General features: G+C 44.8%; 2 protein-coding genes across 8 annotated transcripts in view; one reads left to right on the top strand and one right to left on the bottom strand.

Moving 5' to 3' along the window:
• The window catches only part of LOC100866861 (cytochrome b5), a 58,780-nt gene that overhangs the window by 20,909 nt on the left and 20,033 nt on the right, over window positions 1-17,838 (bottom strand). The gene's annotated exons all lie outside the window — the stretch shown is intronic.
• Window positions 1-17,838, top strand: part of LOC100866746 (junctophilin) — a 43,731-nt gene that overhangs the window by 12,772 nt on the left and 13,121 nt on the right. For 5 of the 6 annotated variants that reach the window (XM_086915562.1, XM_086915560.1, XM_031918883.2 and 2 more), the window contains 6 exons: window positions 12,473-12,768; window positions 12,857-13,024; window positions 13,516-14,571; window positions 14,650-14,882; window positions 14,940-15,071; window positions 15,179-15,542. In XM_086915562.1, the coding sequence (XP_086771688.1) occupies window positions 12,473-12,768; window positions 12,857-13,024; window positions 13,516-14,571; window positions 14,650-14,882; window positions 14,940-15,071; window positions 15,179-15,542 (2,249 nt within the window). The remainder of the gene's footprint in view (window positions 1-12,472; window positions 12,769-12,856; window positions 13,025-13,515; window positions 14,572-14,649; window positions 14,883-14,939; window positions 15,072-15,178; window positions 15,543-17,838) is intronic. The other variant, XM_031918884.2, reaches the window with a different exon arrangement.

Raw genomic sequence — 17,838 nt, 5'->3', positions numbered from 1 at the left:
AAGCCGAACGAGCCAGCTGCTCTCTGCTCGCTCCTTTTCTCTCTCTCTCTCTCACGCAAGCACACGGCGCCCCGTGTCAAGGAAGAAACGCGGGACGATGATGTATGCCCGGCCCTGTTAAATCGTTACTCGAGGAATGGCCGAGTAACTCGTCTCGTAACTCCTCTCGAGGATGGAATCACGCGACGAGGGGAACCACCTCGCTTCTCTTCGCCTCGGGAGGAGGGCGACGTCGCAAAAGGGCGACACGTTATACGAAAATTACATTACGCAAGCCGGCTGACCTAGAAACGCGATCCTCTTTTTCCGGCCACGCTTTTCTTCGCTTATTTTTGTGAAACGTGTTTCCACCGATTCACAGAATTTTTGCTTCAACGAAGGAAGAGATTCTGCAATGTATTTTCTCAGCGAAAAGTTCAAAATTCTAATCTTCCCCAATCTTACTCGAATTTGAAAACGAAGAATTTCTTCGAATTTCCACTCGAGGCCTGCCAGAGGTCGCCGATGGTTCCGTTCGAAAGCGGAACGCCGATCGCCAAACTCTCGACTCGTAGAACGGGAGAGGCTGGCACGGTCGCGTCATCGTGCGTGGCACGAAAATAGCGCACGATCACTCGGCCGGAATCGGTCGCGCGATCTTCCCTCCCGATCCGTCACGAGACCTTCGTGCACGTGCTAATTAAACGGGAGCAGGCGGAATTTAAAAGACTCCGTATTCCACGCGATGCTCGATGCCACTAAGCTAAGCGCGACGATCCCACGATACGATTTCTTTTTCCTTCCTTCTCGATCTCTCCTTCGAAAGAAACGAAGCGTGTCATTTGTCCAAGTATTTTTAGATTATGGAGGAAAGGATGATTAAGTGAATCGGTCTCTAATATTTCTATGGACGATTAAAGACATAAGATGATTAACTTTGCCAAAAAATATCGATAAAATCCGTCATTTATGTTAAGACGCGGAATTTTCTTTCGAGTCAAGAAAAGAGAAAGTAAAAAAGTCAGTGGTGGAAAATAACTCTTTCGATCTCCTCGATCACTGATCGAGATCTGCGACGCAGCTGCGCGAGCTGTTTCGGTGATTCGAAATACGCGCGTAAGAGGCCGGCCAAGTTTGGCCTCGCCGAGAACTTGTTGGAACGGAGAAGAGTCTCAGGAACAATGGATTGTTTCTATCATTCCCTCCTCTTTCTTCGACCTGGCATATCGAGACAGAGAGAGAATAATTTTAACACGAATTGTGAATGGAGAGAGTAAATTTCTCAAAAATTAGGGATGGAGCTAGTGCAAAAGATAATGTAATTCAATGCTTTATTATCTTTCTTCTTTCTTTAATCGTGAAAAACTCAAGGCTGAAACGATATTTTTTTCGTTCGTGATAAATCTTCGTCAAGATCATTGATCTTGAATTTTTCTCCTTGCCCTTTCACCAAATATAGAAAATAATATACATATTCCTTCGTTCTATTCGAGTGAAATCGGAAAGTGAAACGCGATAACGAATTCCTTGGATTTCGGTGGCTCGTCGATTACAAAATCCTTGCGTTTTGGAAAGGATGCAAGCAGCGAAACGAAGAGGAACAATTCAGGAGTGCGGCTGCTTGGACAAATGTGTGGAAGATACCGTGCAAATATCGTGGTCATACTTACAATTACTTCTTTAAACCTTCTTCGAACAACCTCCTGCCTTGAACAAAATTATTTAACAACACAGATTGGCGGAGGAAGAAAAGAACGAACTTTATATCTTTCCTCCAACGAAAAGAGGATGAGCGAATAATTATCGTTCGGGGGAAGAGGAATTTAAAAGTCGTTTCAATTTGGAATTAATTCGAGAGACCTTACACGCGGAGTGGAAACAATTTTACTCGAGATAATTCGTTTTAATCCCTCTCTCTCTCTCCCGATTACTGTGCGTCGAGATCCATCGCGTCCTTGTGTGACAAGCGTTCAACAGACGCGCGTAAATACGTAAAAGTAAAGAAAGTAATAACGATTAAAAGAAGAAGGATAGAGATAGAAAGGGAGACACCATGTTTCTCTGCTATGAGATTCTTATCCACCTCTATCGTCGAAGCTCTTTGAGAGCCCTTTCGCAAAGATTATCCAGCGAACTTGGCAGCTGAGGAGAAAATGACGATTCTCGTCCTCGGCGAATTTTCGAAATTTTCGAAAGAGTATCAGTTTTTCCGTCGGGGATTAAAGGAAACACATTCCATGTATTCTTGGTCGCAGGAAGAAGGAGAAACGAAATTTTCGAAAAGCAGGAGGGGAAATGTAAATCCACGGGATGTAATCTGGTTAACACCGTTGTTAAAATATCTCCTCTTTCGTGTCCGTATAATATTCGGTGCTTCTTGAGACGGGACAAGTAAAATAAGCTGAGAATTCTTAGGCAATTTATTCTTAGAGATTTATCCAACGTCGGAATTATTAGCTTATTCCATTGGAACAGAAGAAGAAGAAGAAGAAACGAGGGTTGAGTTATTCTTTCAAGAAACTGCAGAGTTAGTTATTAAATGAAAAAGGAAAAATTAAAAAAAGGGATTGGATTAATTAAAGCTGGTAATTCGGGGTCACGATTCGTTACGCGAGTATCACGGAATAACGGGGAATATTTCGTACCCCCTGCTTCATAAATATTGAACGAGCTGCACACCCTCGAACAAGAATGTCGTTCGTTTAAATAATGGATGCCCTCTCGAGAAAATCGAAGGAACGAGCCTCCCTCTCTTCTGCGAGAAGAGAATTCCAAGGTGTCCCGCGTGATGAATGCGAATTCCCGCGCGTGTTACGAATTAAGCCCGCTCCAGTTCGATCGAGAAATTATTTCCTTTCCACTTCTTTCTCCCGAACGTGTCCGATCATCGTCGTCTTGTTCCACTTGCGCTGGAAAAATCACCAATTTCGTTCGATCGAGAGGAAGAAGAGGATGTGAGTAAAGACGGTACAAGACTCGCCAAGATCGATTCCAAAAAGTGTCCTTTCGAAACATTTCATCTCTCACGTTGTTCAAATTTCACATTTTCAACGCTACTTTTTCGAATTATTCTGCAAATATTCGAAGAAAACGAGTAAGAACGAGAAGAAAGAAAAGGAAGGATCCTGTTTCTCCTCGTCGTATTCGAGTTAGCATAGCTGTGTCAATTGGTCGGATCTCGAAGGCGTTGAAAAAATGCGGGACCACCATCGGTCTGGGCTGGAAACGCGACGAGAAAGAAACGCGACGAGAAAGATTTATCGCCGTTGGAAAATATCTGGTGCTTGATATCGGCCTTAATTAAAGGTCGACGCGAGGAATTCGCGAAAGATGGAACGCCACAGCGGGGCTACGATTCATCCCCTATTTTTCCTCATCTTCAAACTGAATTTTCCGATTTATTTCTCCTCTTTGTGCGTTTTTACGTTCGAGTTATATTATTAGCTGTTATTAATAATAACAATTTTTTTTCAAGTAAAAATCTTCGTTTGATTATTCGATTGGATTTTCTCTTTTTCCCGAAGAATGGTAAAAAAATATTTTCGGAAGAGGTGTACCGCCATTACTGTACTCGCAAACAAAGTATATGAGTACGCGTGTTGCAATTTTCGTTGCAACATTTTTAACTCGTGGATCGCAACAGTTACGAGATTCATTAACGAAGCCGCGGCAATAATATTTATACGTTACGTTCGCAATAATTCGCAAGTTGGCGCAACGATTAAGGCCGTAACGCGAGGCAAGATAGATCGGTGGAGAAAAGTGAACGGGTTGGAGAATTAATAGCGGATATTTATTTTTCATCCGCGCAAAACGTAAAACGTTTTATTAAAACCGAGGGCGGTTAACGTTAATCCAAACCAAAGAAGAAATCCAAACCTCCTCTCCCTTCTTTTCCACGGTTAGTTACGGGCCACGTTATTCTGATCATACGCGCGTCATTTGGCAGCACCGGTGATACCGGCGCTCCTACAACAATGTTATAAATCTGCGTCAGCCCGTTACATAAATATTCGCGTTCTTTAGATTAACGGAACGTGCATAATGGTCTAATAATAATATCGACACGTTTTAATGACGGTTTCACCCTCTCCGTTTCACCCCGTTGGTTAAAAAAGGAGACACGATCGACGGCGATACAGAAACGGCCATCTTGCCTTCGTCTTTTTATCTTCATTTTCGTCAATGAAATTCGCGTCGGAGACAATGCAATCCTCTTTGCCGGTTGTCGATCGAAGCGAGCGAAGAATCCCTCTCTCTCGAGTCCCTCTTATCGTTCCCGGCAAAAAAAAGAAATGAGAGGCCGGCCAAAATATCTGTGGCCAACCGAAAGATATTTTCGTTGCTCCATCGTTTATCGAACGTTCGAAGCAAGAAGTGACAGAAGGCACGGTCGTACACGTGTCCCTCCTTCTTTTATACACGCTCTCTCCACGCGTGTACATACGTACCCGATAGATATTAACGGTTCAACGTTGTATACACATAACGCGTCTTTCTCTCTCTCTCTCTCTCTCTCTTTTCTCTTTCTTGCGCGCACGCGTCTGGCAGCGAGTCGAGGCAACCTCTCGTTACCAAAATTCCCTATTTCAACCAAAGTGGACGAGCTCGAAATAACGATCATCTCTCCGTTCGATGCAATAATACCAGAAGAGCGTTTCGTTCGTCAAGAATCGTTTGCCGGAACGAAGAATTCGACCATCTCTTTTATCCCTTTTACCACTACTCGAGAAGAAACTTTTGACGAACTTTGAATGCCTGCTCGTCGTCCTCCGGGGAGATCCATCGAAATTCCAACCGTTCGTTTCAAAGGGAAATTGAACAACAAACGACGGAGCGGCGCGGTATCCCTTCCACCTTGATCGCCTCCCCTCCTCCCTACCTCCACGGCTGACCGTTTTAAGCTTCTCTGGTCGAGTTAAGCCACTCTCCAAACGCCATTCCATTTCTCCCGTGGCACGTGGCCGACGCATTTATTTATAAATACCGATGCTGCCGCGCTCGTTCGCGCGCATGTACGTACGTGTGTGTTGGGTATTACGGTCGAGCGGGCAGTGGTCGGTTGTTGGTCGAGGCGATCTTTTCCTCGTGCGAGGAGAGGAAGGAAGGAAACGGCTCGGTCGAAGCTCGATCAATCCGCATCGCTCTCCTCTCGCTAATAGAGTTCTTCAACCTTGCACGCCCCGTCGATAAATCGAGAGCGCGACTTCGACCTCCTCGTGGCGACATCAACATTCCCCCTCCTCCTCGAGAGAAATTCGACATTCGTGGAATGTCGAGAAGGATCGAGGGAACGGACGGAGGAGGAAAATATATGGGATTATTCTCTGTATACGGGAATGTGCGGCGAGTATGCGCGAGGGAATGGTTCTATATTCGATCGAAGGGAAGGAATTTTGTGATAGTATTTGGAGGCGAGGCTCGTTCGTCGATCAGGAAGCTCGTGAAACCTTTTTAACGCTTTAGAGCCGATCGTTGTAAACACTTGTTGCGAATCGATTGTTCACTCGAGCCTGTTAATTTGGCTCTAATCGAAAAAGAATTAATCGAGATACGCGAAACCCAGAGATCGTTACGACGAATATCACGTTAACTTTTGTCTCTACGTTCGTTTGAAAATTATGAAATGGCGAAAAAAGCGAACTCTTGAAGAACGTATACACTAGTTTTCTCAGAATAACTTTCATCTTCGATTTCAACAGTATTCACTAGCTTAAAAAAAAAAAAAGGAAGCGATCCTCCTTTTTAAAATACAATCGATATGCAGCCACAAGAACTGTTCGACTTACTTATCGTTTACAAGTCGGAAACTTGGGTCTGAAACGATCCTCGAGAGAGAGAGAGAGAGACTCATCGAGGAGGAAACGAGAAGAACAACGAGACTTAGAGAACCGGCTCACGATGCAATTAACCATCGTCCATCGAGGAGGATCTCGTTCACGCTGGGAACTCGACCCATTCGAGGACAGTTCGGCTTTGCAGAGAAGGGAAACGATTCACGCTTCGATGACGAAAGCGTCTTTTTTTTTTTTTCCTCCTCAACCCTTCGATACTCGCACGACGCGCAAAGCCTCTCCTAACGAAGGATTGGCTTTCGTTGATAGAACCGGCGCCACCTACTTTGTTCGAACTGTCGTCATTTCCGTTTTTCGTCTCTCTCTCTCTTTGCGAAAGTAATCGTGCATCCAGATAGGGACGTGTACGTTCGTTACGGTTTTAGACGTGCCTTTTTTTTTACTATAAATGAACCATCATCTACTTTTTTCCTTCTTCTTTTTTTACCTCGACGCCACACGTCTTCGCCTCCCCCGCATGCTCCACCGATACGAAAGGAGCACGAGTTCTCCCTGTCGTGTTTAATCACTCACACGGGATTTTGATGGATCGATCTTCTTCTCTCGATAAGTGAGTTCAACTAAAATATTCGATATCAAGATTTTCGCGACACTTCCTTGCATCTATTCCAGTGTTTCGAAGTATCGAAAAATGTATTCGAAAAATTTGTAACGTCGATGGTCTGGACTGGAATGAATCGCAATACCAAACCAGATGTTACAATTAATTGTAAACTTTACCTAGGGTATATAAAAAAGGCATCTATATACGTTGATGGCCTGGACTGGAATGATTTAATATAAAGACAGAATTAAAAAATTCTAAACGATAGTTGGTTCAAATTTAAATAAATCCATGTAGGCGAGAAAAATCGTTATCATTTCCTTCTGAAATTGCAAAATCTTCACCTAATCGCTGCAAAATTAAATATAACATCGATAAGCTGAACCAGAACGAATCGCAATACCAAATATTATTGAATTGGACTTACGATGATTTCATATAAAGGCAGAATTACATTCTTACGTAGGGGATTAGTGAGAAAAATCGTTATCGTATCTTTTTCGCTTCTGAAGCTGCAAAATCTTCACCTAATCGCTGCAAACTTATATAACATCGATAACCTGAACTAGAACGAATCGCAATACCAATATTATATTTAATGTAGAAACAGAATTAAATTCTAAATGTTACGTAAGAGATTGGTAAAGAAAAATCGTAATCATTTCCTTCTCGCTTCTGAAACTGCAAGAGTTCATCTAATCTTCTCCAAAATTTGCCACGTACATTGATAGCCTAGACTAAAACGAATCACGATATCACAATTATTGAAATTAAACTTACGAACGATTTAATACAAAGACAGAATTAAAATTTAAACTGCTCTATCTTGGATAGAGAAAAATCGTAAAATCGTTTCCTTGTGGAAAAGGCATCTAATCGGTGGAAATAAGTGTGTCGACCGAAGCGAGAGAGCGATAATAGATGACACTGGTGTCAACATACGGCTGGTCGGGCATCCAGCGAGGTTTGAAACACGAGCGCGAGAGAGGAGGCGAGGTCAGGTATATCCGAAATCCGACCTGGCCACGAGGCGCTCGTTCAGGTATCGTTCGGGAGAAACAAACAGAGACGACGTGCCCGTGGGGTGGTTAGGGACGATCTGGTGGAGGCTGCGGACCGAAATACACGGCCGATTCTCACCAGCACAACTGCCGGCCCACGTTGCACGTTCAACCGACCACCATCTTAGACGGTGGCCAAGCTATTTCAGGCAGTGCCGCGAAACAGGATCGTATACCGACCTCTGTTCACCCGTGGACAACGCGATTCTTCCTCCAATTTCAATTTTCTCCATCGAAATTTCATCAATTTTTATCAACTAAACACCATCTCGATCCAAATCGTTCCTTCTCCATCGTCAATTTTAACCCATGGATGGACGAGAAATTTCCAAAAGTCGATTTTCTCAGCAAGAATTATTTAACGTCTCTTCTTCTTCGAAACTTCTTCTTGGCCAATCTGATTTTCTCCCCGATGGGAAGAAATTATTCTGATCGAGTATATTAAGATCGATCTTCGATGCCGTCGATCGGTTTCTCCCAATTTTTTCGAAGCTAAAGGAAATGGGATACGGCGCAAAAAAGAGGAAGGCAGACACGGCCGATAAATTTTTCACCGGCGAAATTCACCGATGATTATTTTAGCGCGAGATCCCTCCCCCTCCGCCTGGCCGAGGCCTGCGTGGAACGAAACTCTGCGATGGCCACGACGGATACAAGCCAGAGAGAGGGTCTTCACCCTCGCAGGAACAGGTTGGCTGGCCGCCTCCTCGAGTCGCGCCTTCTAGAAGCCATGTTTTTGATAAACAGAGTTAACGTTTTTATAGATGGCCGCCTTCCTTCCACCAAACTCAAGTTGAATCGGGGGCAGAGTTTATTCTTCGAGAGGGGGATTTGCATGAAATCCTCGACGCGAGAGGGAGTTGAGCGCTTCACGAAAATTTGATTAGTAGCGATTAGAGATATTTGTAAGATTTGTAAGATTTTTTCTCGGATATGGAGTTTCGTTTTATCAGAGGGATATTCAAATCGTGCAAAATGGTTCTGTTCGCTATTTCTTCTTAAAGTTCCAGCTGATTCGATGAAATGTAATTTAATCATTTAACTGCGGGTACTTTTAACACAGCTCTAAACGCAAAAAAGGAAATATTATGATAATACTGGTGAACGATATAATTCTATAATTATTTTATAAAGCACAAAAAGTGCATACAAGTTGCTATCACAGAAATCTGAAAATTTTATTCTAAAACTTCGCGCCCTTCTCTTGAAAAACTGGAAGAAGTAGAAGGAGTTATTAGAAAAAGTTCGCATAAATATATAGTTTGAACAGCGGTCAAAATGAATCTAAACTTTCATCTTGTACCAGGACAAAAATAGGATTGAGAAATAAAAGCATGCACAAAGTGTGCACTTTATAATAAACGGTAAGAAAAATAAAATAAAAATAAGTGTACACCTTCTAATTTTAAATTGTATTACCAAAGTGATATCCTATTTTAAATCTATTTTATTTTATTTTTAACATTTTATTTTTACTTTAGTGGTATACACGCGCTATTCAATATTGGCAAAAATTAACGTGTGTTGTTTATATTACACAACACCTGGCTATAAAATCTCGTGGTTCAATTAAACCACACTCGCAATTAAAAGGTTGAATGAAAATTATCGAATCCCAAGAGAACCATGGCTTCCTTCCTTCGTCTACAAAATCCTAACGTTTTTAAAATTTGACAAAGTTGACGAGGCGAAGCACGATTAAAAAAAGAAACGACATTCGTCTTGGCATTGTCTGGGACGAAACGGATAATGTCTCGAGGAGGAGCAAGAGCGAAATTCGATGCTGTTCGAGTTTCGCGAAGTGGAGCAAAACGTGAGCTTCGCGAAGGGAAGAGCCGATTCGACGGAAATTCAATAACCAGTAAAAGTTCCCGTGGCAGGAGGGGAGAAGCAACGATCTCCTCTCTTTCCAGCCACGGGGAAAGAAACTGACGAGACGTCGTGAAATTAGAAACTCGACAATAATTAATCTAGGTCGTCGGTGGAGGATCGATACGCGGCTCTAAGTTGCACAAAAATCAAATCTCCTTTCCTTTTTTCTTTTCCTCCTCTTCCAAAATTTCCGCCTTTAAATCTTCGCTAAGATACGTCCTCTCTTAACGAGAGTGCAAATTTCAGTGGCCTGAACGCGAAAAGTTACGAAAAGTTACGAAAAAAAGGAAGGTTATTACACCTAACAGAATCCCCTTTGAAAACCTGAAAAGATCGAATAAATAATATTCGAGGAAACGCCTTATTTTTCCAGCTTATTTCGTTCTGGATCGCTCTTTCTCCACTCGAGTTTCGTCGATATCCAGCCGAAAAACTCGCGGAGTCGACGTGGGACCTTTTTGTCCCGAGGCGTTGCAAGAGTTGACCCGAATAACTCGTCCGGTCCACGAAACCGTCCTCGTTGCTACGAGGCAGTTTAATCCACGAAACTCGTCTCCGCGTATCTTCGAGCATGGAAGAAGAAGCTTGGCAAGCTAATTTCCATAATTGCGTTAGAATTCGAGACGAATGGCTGACTATTCGACGAAGCTTCTTCGGATCTCGAGAAGAGTAGATTAGGATAAATAACAACGCCACCAAGATTTTCCAGTACGCTCGAAATTACCTCTTACATCGGATGGAAAGAAAGGAAAACGATCGAGGGATAATAAAATTTTTACGCCACGTTTCATAGGTGTGAAGAAACCGACGATTCAAATTGCCGCGAGATAAAGAGACTCGCAACGTGAAAAATAATTCGAGAATGTTCGATGCGTGGAATTCTCGAGATTAATCAAAGGGAGGGAGAGAAGGGAGCGCGATTCAGGAGTCGCGATGCAATTTCGTGGGGCGGTTCGAACCGCGGCGAGAGGGGCAGAGGCGTGACCCACTTGCTTAAACGCTGGCGAAATAATATTCCGGTTGGAAGGGAGACTCTCCGTGTGCACGCTCGCCTGCAATAATGCCGTCCGCAGACTCCATTTTCCTACCCCTCTCTCTCTCTCTCTCTCCCCCCGATCGATTTCCAGGCTGATTTCGTCAACCTCGAGTAAATCGATGGATCGTCTTGTTTCTCGATCGCACAGCTTAACAGATTCGTCATCCATTTTACTTTAAAATATATGAAATGAAAGTATTAAAATTACTTCCGTTTACTACTTCACTATTTCGACAGTGATATTACAAGAAGTAGAGAGTACACTGAAAACAAGTAATTCAGAATCGGTGTTCCAGAATTGATTAATGAAAACTAGGAACCGATATATAAATACATCCCAATTAAATTTTATTCTAAAATGAAAATATTAAAACTACTTCCTTTCATCGGTCTTACGGCTTTCCAGTAACATTGGCCGACGAACGTGTTGGATTGGAATTTTTCGGGAAGAAGAAATTTGTATAATTTATCGTGGGGGAAAAGTTGAATGGAAGATTCGTAGAAATATCGATCCTTTCGAATTTTTTTCGAGAGATGAAGGAGGAGAGAGAAGAGTCGCAATCGCGCCACTTTGTTAATGGATACGGGAAGGCTTTGATGATTATTGTTGGCCGAATAATGCGGGGAAAAAGAACGGGTGAAAAAGCGGAATGGAAACGCTTTCGACAGCCTCGCCGCCACTTTGTTGATCGTCATCGAGGCCTACTGGAAAGCATTCGTTGTCGCGTCCCTTTGTTCCCTAACGGAATACACTTTTCTCTCTTTTTTCTTTCTCTCTTTTTCGAAACCAATCGAAAGCGACGACGGAGATCGGTCTTGGATCGAAATCGTAACGAAACGAATCGTTGTAAATGGTCTAACTGGTAGAGAATTCGTATCTCCAAATATTTCCAATATGGCTGGTTTAGTTCGACCTACATACCTGCGTTTTGTTAAACTTTGCGATCGTGTATTGGATATATTTTTCCAGTTGTTTTCGAGTTAGCGAAAAATAGATACTTTTTCTCTTGAATGAATGAAATCTTTCTATTCGTAGCTTCAAGTTAAACACGAGTTTACGAATTTCTTCCTTATTCGGGATGATAATTACGAATCGAATTCTCTCTTCCAAAAATACTTCATCGCTGCGATATTCGTGGAAAAAAGTAAGGAGGAAAGGAAGAGAGCGTTTTTCCACGAAGGATCGCGTCGATTCTTGGCCCATTAACGATCCACCCGTTGTTGCGCTCCGACCGAGAGCGGTCTGCAAACTCAGTCTGCGGTATCTCATCGGCGAGGAATTTACATTTTCGGCGAAAGAGGAATGCACCCACGCCTCGTCGATGGATGGATAATTTCGAGTTTCTTCTCCCGCCTCCATTCGCGTGACTCACGCGGCACATTTTGAAACACGGTCACGTTTTGGCAAAAACAATGCGGCTTATTACCAAGCGCGGCTATTCGTCACATCCGGGACCGTTCGTGGAACGTGATTTCCCAGGACTTGCACCGAGTTTCGTCCTCGTATGCAAATTTACCTGGAAACGTGCAAGTGTTTCGAGAACACGTCGATGATCGTATTTCGATGAAACAAATTTACTCGAAGAAAGGTGTATTCGAATTAAAAAGCATATCGAATTTGGAAACTGAGAGTTCAAATATCTTCCCTTTCAAATTTCATTTCGAAGAAATGAAGAGTAGGAGAGTGCTATTCCCGCGCGATGAAAGATCGGTAAAAAGGAATTTTCGCGAGATTAACGACACGTTTGGAATTGAAAAGTATATTCGAATTGGGAGCTCAAATTTCTTCGAAGAAATGAAGAGTAGGAGAGTGCTATTCCCGCGCGGTGAAAAATCGGTAAAAAGGAATTTTCGCGAGATTAACGACACGTTTGGAATTGAAAAGTATATTCGAATTGGGAGCTCAAATTTCTTCGAAGAAATGAAGAGTAGGAGAGTGCTATTCCCGCGCGGTGAAAGATCGGTAAAAAGGAATTTTCGCGAGATTAACGACACGTTTGGAATTGAAAAGTATATTCGAATTGGAAATTGAGAGCTCAAATTTCTTCGAAGAAATGAAGAGTAGGAGAGTGCTATGAAAAATCGATAAAAATTTTCATGAGATTAACGAGACGTTTGGTGGCAGGCACGTATCAAGGGCAATGGTACCACGGGATGAGGCACGGGTACGGCGTGAGGGCGAGCGCCCCTTTCGGTTTGGCGAGCCATTACAAACCCTCGAAGCAAGTGAGGGCCTCGTTGACGTCCCTGAGGAGCGCGGACGATGGTGGGGCGGTGGCACCGACGCCCGAGCCGACCGACAGAAGGGATCGCCGGGTGGGCGACAGTAGGGGTGGCTTCGTGCTCAAGGCAAGGAGCGACAACCCCCCCGCGAGGAGGAAGAGCCTCACTGAGAAATCGTTGAAGAAGGGTATCCTCTCGGTAAACGATCTATCCCGAACATATATATATATATCTATCCCTCTCGACGTGTTTCAACGTTTCTCTCACCACGTTTCTCGTGTTCCAGGGGTTGAAGATACGAAAGCAGAGGAGCACGGGCGATTTGGAGAAGCATGGAACCGGGGGCAGCATCAGGAGCAACGCCAGCTCCGCTTCGTGGATGTCCACGGAGAGCTCGCAGAGCCAGGCCTCGGCGTCCGTTCACACGGACAGTAACGCGTCCTTCGTCATCGAGGTAAGAATCGTGAACTTTGATCGAAAAGTTCAGTGCACCATTGTTGTTTGCTTCTCAAAAGCGAAACATTTATCCCTGATATTAATGTATGTAATCGGGATCGAATGATCCCATTCTCACTGCCTGACTTTTCGCTGACTTTTTTTAGCTCTATAAACAAATTTTTGAAAAGAAGATCGCGATTGGCTAGGTCAACGACCATTGACTAGCGAGTTTTCCGTTCGCCTTCCCTCCACTCGAAAACGTTTTATTTTACTCGTATAAGAAAAAGATCCAGATCTTTAAAAGATTTTCATATCTTCGGTGTTTCTCCCATTCTCTTACGACACAAACGATACAAACGCTACTACTCCAAACTAGTCGAATAGAAAAAATTGTTCCTTTGAAAGATCACTCCACCGATCCAAATATTACCTCAACATCTTTCACATTTAAGAAGGCGACAATTTGTTTTGCCCGATAAATAACGCCGAGTAACTTGTTCTCGGCAGGACGAGCAGATGGACGCCTCGGTGACCGAGACGTATCTGGGCGAGTGGAAGAACGACAAGAGGACGGGTTTCGGGATATCGGAGCGGAGCGACGGGCTTCGATACGAGGGGGAGTGGTTCAACAACCGGAAGTACGGTTACGGGGTGACGACGTTCCGGGACGGGAGCAAGGAGGAGGGCAAGTACAAGAACAACGTGTTGATCACCAGCCAGAAGAAGAAGCATCTGTTCCTAATCAGATCGGCCAAGTTCCGCGAGAGGATAGAGGCGGCCGTGAGCGCGGCCCAGCGTGCGAGCAAGATCGCCCTCCAGAAGGCGGATATCGCGATATCGAGAACGGCGACCGCCCGGGGGAGGGCGGAGCTGGCCGACACGGCGGCGGACCAGGCGAGGGAGGATTCGGAATTGGCCCAGCAGACGGCGAAACAGTTCGCGCCCGACTTCAGGCAGCCGGGGTTGGAGAGGTTGAGGAACAGGGAGATACCCAAGTACGTGCCACCCCCCCAGGACACGGTGCCCGGGAAGAGCATTCTTCACAAGGGGAACGTGGATCAGCAGGGATCGCACAAGAGCCCGACCTCCTCGTCCCAGGACGGGGCTGCGACGACCACGGCCAGCAACGTGATGCAGTCGATCAGGAGGGCGAGCATCAAGCCTCAGAATCAATTGCCGCAGAACCAGTTGTCGCAGACCGAGCTCGCGAATCAGGTGACCCCGGCCCAGCTGGTCAACCAGCTGCCCCTCGACCAGTTGAACCAGACCACCCTGCCCGGCCAAAACTCGGTTTATCAGGCTCAGTATCCCATGGTTCAGAGCCCTGTTCAACCCCAGGCCTATCCCAACAGTATACCGAATCAGTATCAGCCGATGATGAACCAGTTCGGCCCCCAATACGGGCCGAATCAGTATCCCGGTATTCAAGGTAGTCCGTACAGCAATCAGCCTCAATACTCGATACCCGTGAACACTCCGGTCCAGGCCGATCAGTATTCGTACCAGCAACCGATCGGTGGTCAACAAGGGTATCCTCAGCAACAAGCTTATCCCAATCAGCAGGTGGGATCGATATTTTTATCTTCATTCGGCGAGAACGTGTTCCCAATCCCCTGTTTTCACCGAATCGATCCGTTTCAGGCGTTGCCGAATCAATACGGGCAACAAAGCCAGACGAATCAATACAATTCCCAGCAAGTTTACGGGCAGGCCCAGCAATTAGGGGGCCAACCGCAAACCCAAATCCCGCAACAGTACCAGGCCAGCGACGGTGAGGCGCCACGGCCGCCAAGCTCCACCAGTATACGAAGAAACAGCAGGGTTCTAACGGCGCAGGATCGACCCAACACCATCGGGCAAACGTTGAACGACAGGTATCCGAATTAAAAATAAATTCGATCGTCGCGTTTCTTAACTCGTGTCGATCGTAGGCTGGACCATTACAAGAGGCCGCCCAGCCGTGACAGTTCCGTGGATCGTTACGCCAGAGCGCATTCCCGATTGACTGGATCGAGGCAGCCGTCCGTCGATAAAACGGTCGCGAATCCGGACATGCTCGACAGGTTCGATCAGCAAAACCTTTCCTCTCCTTGCTTGCAAATAAACGTGCACCACGAAATTAACACGAAATTCACCCCTCGAGATTTAACGCTTGGATCCACTAATCTAGATCACAGAAACAATTCACACCATCCGAACATCACGACCAAGCTTCGACTAACGCGAAGAGAAATGTTAATCAAAGAAGATTTAACGCTTGGATCTACGAATCTAGATCGACGAGAGCGCCAAGCGCGATCCGATCGAGCACGCCGCTCAACGGGTCCGTGGTGGGCAGCGGTGCAGCGACGCCGACCTACGCTGCCTCCACTTCCGCCCAATTCGAGGGGGCCTTGCTCAGGAATCGTAGCCTCGGCCAGGACATTCTGCCGAGTCCAGGCCAGCCTAAGCGTACGGAAAGCCTGTACGTCACGCCCGGACGCGGTTCCACCGCATCCGGCGGCGGAGGCGGCCCCGGAGCCGGCTTGTCGAAGGTGAGTCCTCCCGCTTTTGCGATATCGTGCGTGTCCCCTCTCTCTTCTTTGCTCTTGCGCCACGAGGAAAGGGGCCCCCTTTCGGACCTCTCAACTCCACGATATCGTCCCTCGTCCAAGCTAGGAATTATCGGAATAATCGTGAATCAGAATCGTGAATCAGGTTTCGATTTTTTTTTTTTTTTTTAAGTAAAACCTCGAATGAAAAGTCACTCGACGTCGAGCAACGATTATTATTATTATTATTATTATATTCTCCCTCAAATTTTGTTAAATCTCCAAACTTTTCTCTAGATGTGACACTTGCGCAACAAAGTGTAAAATTAATGTAACGTAAACGTGTTCTCGTCACACGCATCGTATGCGAGCACTTCGAATCCAGCAAGAAGGATCCAGCACACTCGGATTTTCGCCACTCCCTTTCTGCTCGGATCTCTTCCTCTCTCTCTCTCTCTCTCCTCCCTCCTCCCTGCCCCCTCTTTAGCGCTTTTATCGTTGAGGATCTTTGTCAGGATCTTTGTCTCGCCGAAAATTGTCCGCGGGAGAATGGAGAATTTCTCTCTTCCAGAGGAGAGAGGGCGCGGATGGGAAAGGATTTTTTTTTTTTTCTTTTTCGTAGCGGGTTGTTTCGAGCCGAGGACTATCTTTTTCCACGTTTTCGTGTCGTTTCAAAAATACCACCGGATGTTAAACAAGATAACAATCGTCCTCCGTCGTTATCCGTTCATTCGCGAGAACATTAAGAATTTATGGCCGACTATCTCGAGATAAAGAAGGAGGGAGAGAGAGAGAGAGAGAGAGTTTTCCGACGAAAGGAAATACCTTCGAGGCGACGTAATCGTTTAGACTCTCGAACGAACGAACGAACGAACGAACGAACGAAGAACGGCAGAAAAGGAGTGGGACAAAATTTCATTTTAAAGCACGATTATTATCTATATACCGGGAGTCCAACGATTTAGTTGATAGAGTTTTTTTCTTCTTCTTTTTTTACTCTTTTACGAACACACTTTTCAATCGTACCGTCCTTTCTTACAATTTTGCTTGCTCCATTAGACGCATCCTTACGAATTTTCTTCAATTCTTCTAGCGAAACCTTAATAAAGTAATCACTCTTATATATATATATATACATATATATAGTTTTTATTATTTAGCAGCCACTTAGAGAATTTTTTATACGATTTGTAATCGAGCACTTGCGAAAGATCTTACTTTCCTTTCTCTATTCATCTCTCCACGATTCGAAAATATTTCGTTATCTCCACGACGAAGGATCGAACATTTCCATCACGAAAGTTCGACCCGTAACTTTCTTCTCTTGACTCAGCTTTTCGAGTCGCCTTTAAAAAAAAAGAAAAAAAATCGCCACGTTTTATTAATTATCGATTACACCCCCTGTCAACCCCATTCGAAACACGCCATCCCCCATCCCCGATCTTTTCTCTCTATCTCTACCTTCTCTTCTCTGTTCGATTTGTTTGTCTGTGTAACTGTGTGGCATTTTGTGCTGTGTTCTGTGCATGCCATCCCAGGACGCAGGCCGGATGGTCCCCGCCTTCGCCGCAACGTCAAAGGGCCGCGCAACCCTATGAGTATAAGTATTATAATAAATATGTACACACACGCACGCATACACACACACACACACACACACACACTGCGATTCAACCGAACGACGCGTTTCGAGTGACTGGATGAGCTGTTAAACAGGAGCGGCGATTAGACCCTGGATTCTCTGCCTGGGATCGAGAACAAAAGGTGCTGACTAATTTTCGCGCGTGATTACGGTCTAATTGTCCAAAATGTACGAATCGTTAAAACGTGGTTGACACGGAGATAACGTTGAAGAATCTGGGGTCCATTCGCGACGAAGGCCGCGCGCCACCGCTAAAATATTGTTTCCCTCGACGGAGCGCATTTATTGTCACGTTATCCTCCGTCGAATTATAATAAATAAAGCGGGATCGTTTGGAAAATTCGGGCGGATTCGAGACGTTGAAAGGCGAAACCGAACGATAGCTCTCGAATATCGATTATATCGAACACCACGAAGTCACGATACTCGCGCACGGGAATAATTGTGCGTCAACCCTTTCCCGTTAACCAACGAAAATCTAAATACTATTTTCCTATTCCTTTTCGAAGTGATTTCACGCGGAAATCACTTGCATTTCAATATTTTTTCGCGAATACCAATAATTCTTGTAACGTAAAGAACGTTGGGGATTGGTGCAAAGGGTTAACATAACACGGTTCATTTTTCTTCGATTCGTTTCCTTTTGGTGCGCGTGGT

Source organism: Apis florea, unplaced genomic scaffold (assembly GCF_048593485.1).
Source record: "Apis florea isolate Af1SG1 unplaced genomic scaffold, ASM4859348v1 contig_3793_pilon, whole genome shotgun sequence".
Lineage (NCBI taxonomy): Eukaryota > Metazoa > Arthropoda > Insecta > Hymenoptera > Apidae > Apis > Apis florea.
Note: the sequence above shows the minus strand (reverse complement) of the source record. Positions and strands in the feature narration are given on the sequence as shown.